Below are 10,529 nucleotides of genomic sequence, written 5' to 3' on the forward strand. Positions count from 1 at the left end.
ATAGAACAGTTCTGTCACCTAAATATAACGACTTCTTTAAATAATTGAAATAATTGAAAATATTTTTTGATTTCGGAATATTATTGTTGTTGTTGTGCGTGACTCTTCTAGTCAAGTTCAAGCTTAAAAACAACTAGAAAACCACATTTTTCCAGCATCGATTTTGCATCTATTAAAAAAAAAGCGAAAAAAATTGTTAGAGAATCCGCGAATTCTCGGGAACTCTCCGGAAGGGCAACAAATATTGACAATATTGATCAATGTAGTGTAGTAGTGTACTTTGAACAGCTGTTGAGTGGCGAATGTTTTCGAAAATAGTAGTAGAATTGGGAGCATTCAAATTTTAGTGACTGTTGTGGACTGTTGTGCATCGTTCATCGCCCAGTTCACTCCAAAATCTGAGGAATAGTTTCATTTTTTAACTCTCTTCTTCCTCCCTGCGGTCACAATCAGGCATGGCACAAAACGTCAATCCATTCTACTCGTCGCAGAATCCACAGAATAAAGCGAAGGAGGAAAAGCCAAATTTACCCAAGGATAATCATGCAGTGAGCAAAAGGTACGCCAGTAGACGCATCAATTATTCAGTCTCGGATTAACATCTATCCAATTTATCGAAGCAGTTTTACGTTTTCCCTACGTTTTCAATCAAATTTTAGAATCTTGGAATTATTATTTCGGGAGTTTTAGACGATTTTTGAGGAGGGGTTTGTGTCAAAAGCGAACATAACCTAAAAGCTTGGTGCTTCGGATATTGTTTTGCTCTGTCAGATGCATTTTGTAAAAGTGCAGCATTCCTCAGAGTTGCGCAAGAATTCGACGGGATTGGTGATAAAGTTATTTTTATTCCTTAGGTGTCTTCTAAGCTGATAATTGAATCTAAAATAGATTTCATTATCAATTCCTTGTGCTGAAGTACTCATTTTAAATCGATCTTTTAGTATGATTTTTTAAAATTAGTGCGTAAAATTAATCTTGAAGAGGAAATAATGATTTGAAAAAAATAATAGAGGCTGCTTTTTTTGTAATGTCAAAAATAAATTTCGAGTTTGTAGAATTCAAATTGATTTAAATTAATTAAGCACTGTTATTGTTTTGTTTTCACTTTACGTTGACCGTTTATTTTGTATTTTTTTTTTTCACAAATTCTTTTTCTTTTCTTTACAAATTAAAAAAATTTTAACTTTAAAAAAAGTCGTCTTTAGATTTTTAATTAATTCAAGTTTTATAATTTTTAAATTATTTTTTTGGAGTATATAAAAAAACTTGCTCTGACACATCTTTTATGTTTCTTGACGTAAATTTTTCGTTCGGATGAAATTTTCAAGCAAGAAAATTAATCTTGAACCAAACAACATTTTTGTAACCAATAAGATTTATTTTATACTCAAATAGATGCAATTTTAAGGAAAGAAATTAATTTTCAACCTAGATGATTAATTTAAAAAAAAGAAATTTTCAACAAAATACGTAAGTTTTTTTATTTAAAAATGTTAACTTTTAGCCAATAAGATCAATTTTTTAGTGAGAAGATTAATATTAAAACAGATTAATTTTCAACAAAATAGATTAAAAAACAAAAAGAATTTCAATCAAAAAAAATAAATTTTCTACCAAAAAAGACTTTGAAAATGGATATTTTTTATTTATAAATTAAATCAATTGTTTGAAAATTTACGTACTCTGTGAAATATCGCTTTTTTTTAGAAAATTAATCTTTCTGTATGAAAATTCATCTTTTTGGCATAAAATTCAACTAAAGAGTAACGTTCAACCAAGTAACTTTATTTCCAACCTAAAATATGAATTTTCAAGCAAAAAATAATAAATATTTCACTGAAATACTTGAATTTTTAACCGTAAACAAGAGTTTTTAAACAAGAAGATTAACTCTTTTGTTAAAAATTATTTTTTTTTTGGTTGAAGATTCATCATCTAAATTAAAAATTCTTTTCTTTGATTTATGAGCCATTTTATTGATAATTTCTTTTTTCTTTTGATGAACATAAATTTTGTTGTTGTTGAAAATTTAACTATTTTGTTGATTTTTTTGTTTGAAAATGATTATTTATTTGAACTGAAAATGTAACTCATTCCAATTGAATATTCTATCATTTTAGTTTAAAATTTATCAATTGGTCAAAAATTCAACTATTCTAGTAAATTTTTTATTTATAAATCATAAATAATTACATAAAATATAAATTTTTAGAAAAAAAAGTTCTTTCCAAGTTTGATTTGAGCAGTTTTTTAAATCATCAGTTCATTTTTGATCCCTTTCTATTTAGACATCATTGAGTTTACGATGCGTAATCGAAAAATCTTCTACTTTAAAAATTTTATAATTTAAGTTTTCATTTTTAATTTAAAGAATTTTAAGATTCATTCTTGAATACTTTAATAATTAAAAATGAAAAGCGTTTGAAGCTGAAAATTTTTGATAACAAATATTTTTATTTTGTTAACTGTAAATATGAATAATTTTTTAAAAATAAATCTGTACTTTAAGTATTAAAAGGAAACAATAATTTATTTGAAAAAAAAGAAAGGATTCGAAATCCGTTCAAAATTTAAGAATATAGAAAGGTTTAATTTGTAAGTTATTTTGTTAAATTTTGACGTATAAATAATATTTGAAAACTTATTATGTGTAGAAAGAATCTCAGTAATTTTAAGAGGTATTTAGAAGTTTTGAAAAGTTTGAAAATTAATTTTGAACTTGAAATTATTTAATATGAAACAAAATGTAGACTTTTGCCGATTAAAAAAAAATAATTTAGGAGCTTTTAAAAATTGTGAAAGGCTTTAAAAGAATAAAAACATTTTCTTAAGATTCTTAGAAAAATTGAAAATAATTTTTTATTTTGGATATTTATTTAAAGAGAATATTCAGAATGATTTGCTAAGATTTCTAAAATTGTTAAAAAGGAATCTGGAAGATTTTAAGAAATTGTTTTTAATTTTGCAGGATTTTCTAAAAGTTTTAGGCAAATTTCGATTCATTTCAAAAAACATTTAGAAATTTTGAAGCTTTTCAAGAATGTTTCTATTTAAAATGAAAATAATTTAACCTGTAATTTCAGAAGTATTCTTTTTACATTTTTTTAATTTTTCAAAATTTTACACATCTAGCTTAAAATTGTTTAAAATAATATAATATAAAAAACGTAAAGTTTATTGATTCTTTAATTTAGAGCATTTAAAATGATAACCTTTTGAATAATTCTAAATTCACTCAATCTAGGAAACTAAACAAAATTTGTTTAAATCATCTTAAAGCCTTTTAAACTCATCCTAAATTTTTAGGCTTAATCACATTTTTTGGAATCTCTGAATTTTTCGAAACTCATTCCAAACATACTCAATTCAACTAAATTTTGCATATTTAAACATTTTTTTGAATTACTTTGCCTGTGTTTTAAATCAGTTTGATGTTACTGAAATAAATGGATTCTTTCGATTTAAAAAAAATGTCAACACATTTATTAATTAAAGTATCCACAAGCTTAATTTATTATCGAAAAAGACGAATTCTCAAAAAATAGTTCCACTTTAAACCTAGTAATTGAATTTTCAAAGACAAATTAATTTTAAATCAAAAGCAGTTGAACTCCGCCAAAAAAGATAAATTTGCAACAAATTAGTTTGATACTCAACAAAAAAACTTGGATTTTCAACCGAAAAGTTCATTTTTTACCAAAAAATATTAAATTTATATCAAATCGATGGATTTTTAAACAACAAATATGAATTTGCAACTAAGAAGATTTACTTTCTACCAAATAAAAACAAATTTACAGCAAAATATATTTTTTTTAAACAAAGTAGTTGAATTTTTAACTAAAAAATAAATAAATAATCAACAAAATAGTTCATTTTTAGAAACTTAAATTTTGAACCGAATAGTATAATTTTCTACTAAACTGTTTACATTTCAAGCTAAAAAGGCAAATATATTCTACGAAACAGTTGACTTTTCAACCCAAATATATAAATTTTCAACAAAACTTTTAATTTTCAAAGAAATAGGTGAATTTTCTACAAAAAATTATATGTTAAACCAAAAAAAAAAGATTAAATTTCCACGAAAAAATGCATTTTTACAGATTTTCAACCCAACAGTAAAATTTTATATCAAACTGTTGAAATTTCAAGCCAGAGGCGAATAAATTCTGGAAAATAATTTAATTTTTAACCCTCATATATGAATTTTTAACAAAAAAGTTAATTCTCAATCGAATAGGTGAACTTTCTACAAAAATTGCATTTCATCACAAAAAGAAAGTTAAATTTTCACGAAAATAGATACATTTTTAACCCGAAAATATAAATTAAAAAAAAAAAATTATTTTCAAGGAAATATTGGAATTTTCTATAAAAAATGACACATAAAATATATCTAGAAATACTGTGAAACCCTGAAATCGTCTGGGAATTTTTTCCAGGATTTATTCTAGATTTTAGATATGTAGAAAAATTATTTTCGTGGGACATTTGAAGTAATTTTTCCTTTCAATATTTTCCTTGTTTTTTTGCAGATAATTCTGAATTTTCGAATTTTATTTTGAGCCTCAAAGTTTTACTTTTTTAAGTAATCGTTTATGACTTTTAAAATAATGTTTGAAGAAATTAAATCTTGGTTAAATTTCAAAAAGTTTTAGTGTTTAAATAATTTTCCACTGGTATTTAAAAAAAAAATCTTTTAAACGATTGAATTGAACTGTCTTTTTAAATTGAAATCTCTTTTGGTTAAAATATGAAGAATTTCGTTTTTTGTTGAGAATTCATCTCTTTTCTTTTTAAATTTCAAGTACTCGGTTGAAAATGGAACTATTTTGTTAAAAAAAATTTTTTCAGATTGAATATTCATCATTTCAGTTGAAAATTCATCTCTTTGGTTGACAATTCAATTACTTTTTTGAAAAAATTTGGTTTCTTTTCGGTTGAAAACGAATTTTTTTTAGCCGAAAATTTAACTTTTCTATTTTTAGTTATAAATGGATCTTTTTAGTTAAGTAATTAAGTATTTGGTTGAAAATTCATGTGTTTTTGGAAAATTTGTCTCATAATACAAAATTAATGTTTTTGACTGAAAATTCAACTGTTCGGTTAAAAATTTATCTTTTTTCGTTCGATTCACCTTTTTGTTTTGAAATTTAAATATTTCGTTCAAAAATTGTCTTTTTTTTATAGAAAATTAATTTTTTTTGGTAAAAATTTCATCTCTTTTGGTTAAAGATTCAACTATTTTTATTTATTTATTTATTTTATTTATACATTTTTATTATTTATTATAATATTATTTTATATTTTAATTTAAAAATTGTATGAGATTACAAAATAATATTTAAAAAACAATTAAATTATTCTCCATTGTTAAATTATAAAAAATCTTAATAATTCAACAGTTTTTAATTGATAATGTTCAAAATATTTAAATTCAGATGGTGTAATTTTATAACACTTAATTGTTTAAAATCATCTTTTTACTATGAGTTCTTTAAATTATTTCATAAAATTTATGTTGAAAAGGAAATAATTATTTAAAAAAGATAATGGGATAAGCTGTATTGTTATTTGTTTTATTTTTCACTGGTCTTATTTGACTTTTTATCCTTTCTTAGAATTATTCTTATTTTCTTTAAAAATTGTTTGAAAATTTTAACTTTAAAAAAGTTTTACTAGTACTATAAAGAACTTCTAGATTTTTAATTAATTAAAATTTTAGAATTTTTCTGCATCTTAGAGAGTCAAAATATTTTTTTTTATATCATTTGAAAGTGAATATAAAAAAAATAGACACGCACAATGGTTCTCTTTAATGTAAAATCAATTTCCTCACTTTACCTTGAGCGCATAGCAATTTAAAATTTTTAGGTCGATCGATAATCTTATTTTGAAGTAAATAAATTTATTTTGATCTAATTTGTGATTTTTATCTCTAAATATTAACAGATTAATTTACCTATTTAACTGCTTTCTACTTCAATATTTTTCAATATTCAAATAAAATATTATTATAAAATTGTACATTATTTTGCAATATAATTTATTTATTACAGACTGCAAAAAGAACTTATGATTCTGATGATGAGCTCGGAAAAAGGTGTTTCTGCTTTTCCGGAAGGAGAAAATCTCTTTAAGTGGATAGGTACCATCACAGGTCCTCGAGACACGGTAATTAAATTTTATTTATTTAACAAAGTGTTCTAAAGAAATTTTGTTAGTTTACAGGATTTTACCAAATATTAAGGAAAAATTTGAGACAGTTTAAAAGATATTTAGGACTTTTTGACCTTAAAAATTCTTTGAAATATTTGATAAGTTTTCAGAAATTTTTCAGTGTTTAAAAATATTTGTATTTTTTTCGAAAATTCTGAAATCCCTGAATATCTTTTAAACTAACTGGAATTATTTTTAAAATCGTCTAAAATGTTCCGGATTCGTTTTTGACAATTTCGGAAATCTTTTGTAGTTTTTAAAAATCTTTTTAAATATTATCTTGAAATTAATTTCAAAGAAAACTTTAGACTTTTGACCAATTGAAAAAAAATTTGGAATGTTTTGAAATTCTCTTTAAATGTTCCGTTCAAATAAATTTTGCAAGATACAAAAATCTTTTAAAATCTTCCCAGAAGTCCTAAGAAAATTTTGTTTTTGTACATTTTTTCCGAAATTTTACCAAATCATTTGAAAATGTGTTAATATATTTTAAAATATTTTCTTTAAATTAATTTGTCAAAATAACAAATCAATAACAGTTTTTCCTGGAAACTTACAAAAAAAAAATTCTTAAACCTTTCAAAATTTTTAGAAATCTAAATTTTGTTCACAATTTCTGGAAAACTTTTTGAATTTAAAATTATTCTTAAATGTTTTCAAATGGAAAATTAATTTTTAATACAAAATCAAAACTTTGAATAAACATTGTTTTTAGATTTATTTGCTTAATTATTTTTCAGGTTATATAAATTTGTCAAATAGAAATAAAAATTTAAGCAATACAGTTGAATCATCAAACAAAAAAGATTAATTTTTAATCAGTTTTAAGGGGGAAATGTTTGATAAAAAATTAAAAATGCAAATAACTTTTTATTTTTAAAGTTTCTTTGTTTATTTGCCCGAGAAAATTTCAAAAGACGTTTGAAAATTACTCAAAAGTCAAAAAAGTATCTAGCAAATTTCCAAGAATTTTTTAAATAGGATTTGACAAAGTTTTAGGAAAAATTTGTGTCAGCTTAAAAGTTATTTAGTTTTTAAATATATTTAATCTTTTGAAAACTTGTAAACTTTCGAAATATATTTTAGACTGACTAGACTTATTCCTAAAATTGTTTCAAAATCATCTTGATTCGTTTTTTGAAATTTTAGAATTTTTTTGAAATGTTTTAAAATCATTTTAAATATTATCTTAAGATAGTTTTTTTTTTTTAATAACGAATTAATAATTATTTTTTTAATTTTAATAAATTAATTGAAATAGCGAAAAATTGTAATAAAGAATAAATAAAATATTAAAGTATTCCATGGAATATATGAACATTTTTTTTACATGAAACCTTTCAAAACCGTTGAAAAAAAACTTCAAAGTTTTAATTTAAAATTTCAAAAAATGTACATTTTCTTTAAACATTTTAAAAAGTGTTTTCAAATTTTTATCTATTTCTGAAATTTCATACTTTAAAATTAATCAAATTTTTTTTTTCAGTTTCGAAACAAACTGCAAAATTAAAATAATTTTTTTTTATGAAAGCTTATGAAATATTTTTAAATCTTAAAATTAATCTATTAAAATGAAACCTAAATCATAAAAAAAATGTTTTTTCACCTGTACCCATCATTTCATTTTTCGTATAATTCCAGGTATTAGAAAAATTTTCATTTTTTCAATAGTGTTTTGAAAAAATAAAAAAAAATTGTATCGTTAAATAAAATTCGGATTTACTAAATTAAAATATTTGTTCAAAAATTTAAGAACATAATTGTTGCCTTTATTATTAAATAATCATTTAGAATTTAAATTCGCTCTTTTAGAAATTATTAAAATTTCTGGTTTGGAAATTTCATAATTTCTGTAATAAATGATCGATTTTTGTTAATTTTGCGGATTGAAAAATAAATTTAAATATTTAATTGAAATTCTTCTGTTTTGGTAGAAAATTAATTTCTCTGGTTAAAAATTGAACTTTTTGGTTGAAAATTCAGTTTTTTGTTGTTGAAATTTCATTTGAAAAAAAAAGATTGAACTATTCTATTTTTAGTTGAAAACTGTTTTTTTTTTCAAATTCAAATGTTTAGTTGAAAATTCTACTTTTTGGCAGAAAGTGAATCTTTTGTTTGAAAATTCTTCGTTTTGGATTAAAAATCTAAGTATTTTGAAAGAAATTTTTTTGTTGTTTAAAATTCGTTTTTTTATCGGAAATTAATTTTTCTAACAGAAAATTCATCTATTCCATTTATAGTTAAAATTCCATTTATGGTTAAAAATTGAATTTCTAGTGTAAAATTCAAATATTTTTGGTTGAAATTCTATTTTTTTCGGTAGAAAATTAATTTTCTTGATTGAAAATTCATCTTTTTGGATTCAGAATTCAATTATTTCAAGAGAAAATTTAACTTTTTTGTTAAAAATTATTTCTTTTTTAATATAAAATATAATTATTCCATTCTCGGATGAAAATTGATATTTTTTAGTTGAAAATTCAACTATTTATTTGAAAAAATCGTATTTTTTGGGTAGCAAATTCATTTTCATTGGTTAAAAATTGAACCTTTTTGTTGAAAAATCGTTTTTTTTCTGTCAGAAATTAATTTTTCTAACAGAAAATTCATCTATAGCATTTATAGTTATAAAATGGAATTTTTAGTCTAAAATTCCAATATTTTTGGTTGAAATTCTATTTTTTTTCGGCAGAAAATTCATCTTTTTCGATTCAGAATTCAATTATTTCGAGAGAAAATTTAACTTTTTTGTTAAAAATTAATTCTGTTTAACATAAAATATAATTATTCCATTCTCGGTTGAAAATTGATATTTTTTAGTTTAAAATTCAACTATTTATTTGAAAAAATCGTATTTTTTGGTAGAAAATTAGTTTTTATTGTTTAAAAATTGAACCTTTTTGTTAAAAAATCGTTTTTTGTGTCAGAAATTCATTTTTCTAACCGAAAATTCATCTATTCCATTTATGGTTAAACATTGAATTTTTAGTCTAAAATTCAAATATTTTTGGTTGAAATTCTATTTTTTCGGTAGAAAATTAATTTTCAAATTGAACCTTTTTGTTGAAAATTCTTTTTTTCTTGTCAGAAATTAATTTTTCTACTAGAAAATTAAACTATTCCATTTATGGTTAACAAATTTAATTTTTAGTTTAAGATTCAAATATGTTTGGTTGAAATATTTTTTTTTTCCATCGAAAATTAATCTTCTTGATTGAAAATTCATCTTTTTGTATTCAGAATTCAATTATTTTGAGAGAAAATTTCACTTCTTTGTTAAAAATTAATTCTTTTTTAATATAAAATATAATTATTCCATTTTCGGTTGAAAATGAATATTTTTCAGTTTAAAATTCAACTATTTGTGTCTGTATTAATTTAAATGTTTCCTGAAATCTGGCGAAACATTTTTATTATCTCAAATCTTTAAAAATCCTTAAAAAGCTTCGAAATTTGATTTCAAAATTTTTAAAATTCTACATTTTGAGTAACAATTTCAAAAAAATATTTTTAAATCTTAAAATTAATCTATTAAAGTAAAACCTAAATCATTAAAAAAATATCACCAAATAAAATTATTCATTTTGGAAATTTGATATACCAAATTAAAATATTTGTTCAAAAAGTGACGATCAAAATTGTTGCCTTTATCATTAAAGAATTATTTCCAATTTAAATTTGCTCTTTTAGAAATAAATTTTGAAAATTATCTTTTTTAAATCTTGCCTATTTAAAAATGAATTTTGGAAGTAGAATCTAAATTGTGGGTATAAAATCATTATTTGTTTTTAAAAGTGTAATTAAATAATTAATTAAAATTTTTTAATTTGCAATTTAAGGTTTTATGAAACTATTAAACTTAAATTAATAAAATTAAATTAATAAAAAATTTTAATTTATATATTATATATTTAAAATATAAACTTTTTCAAATTCATTAACTTTTAAATAATTAATTTTGCTATTAGAAATAAAATATTTTTTCTTTGTCACAGGTTTACGCAGGTTTGACCTACAAGTTGAGCCTAGAATTTCCTCAGAGTTATCCTTACAGTGCACCAACAGTGCGATTTGCGACATCATGTTTTCACCCAAATGTGGATAACGCAGGAAATATATGTCTTGATATCCTGAAGGATAAGTGGAGTGCCTTGTACGACGTTCGCACAATTTTGCTCTCCATACAGTCACTCTTGGGTGGTAAGTTCTAAAACTATTTGTTTTTAGCTTAAAAATTTCAATTCTTTCTTTGAAAATTAATCTCTTTTGGTCGAAAATGGGACTTTTATTATTGAAAATCGTTTTTT

At 22.0% G+C, this 10,529-nt stretch overlaps 1 protein-coding gene across 1 annotated transcript in view; it reads left to right on the forward strand.

Annotated features, from left to right (window-relative positions):
• Positions 1-316: 316 nt before the first annotated feature.
• LOC117178322 (ubiquitin-conjugating enzyme E2 C) overlaps positions 317-10,529 on the forward strand; it is a 16,303-nt gene continuing 6,090 nt past the window's right edge. Inside the window, exons 1-3 of the mRNA XM_033369727.1 lie at positions 317-559; positions 6,063-6,177; positions 10,218-10,422. Coding sequence (XP_033225618.1) covers positions 456-559; positions 6,063-6,177; positions 10,218-10,422 — 424 coding nt within the window. The 5' untranslated portion in view covers positions 317-455. The remainder of the gene's footprint in view (positions 560-6,062; positions 6,178-10,217; positions 10,423-10,529) is intronic.

This window comes from Belonocnema kinseyi, chromosome 8, assembly GCF_010883055.1.
Source record: "Belonocnema kinseyi isolate 2016_QV_RU_SX_M_011 chromosome 8, B_treatae_v1, whole genome shotgun sequence".
Classification (NCBI taxonomy): Eukaryota; Metazoa; Arthropoda; class Insecta; order Hymenoptera; family Cynipidae; genus Belonocnema; species Belonocnema kinseyi.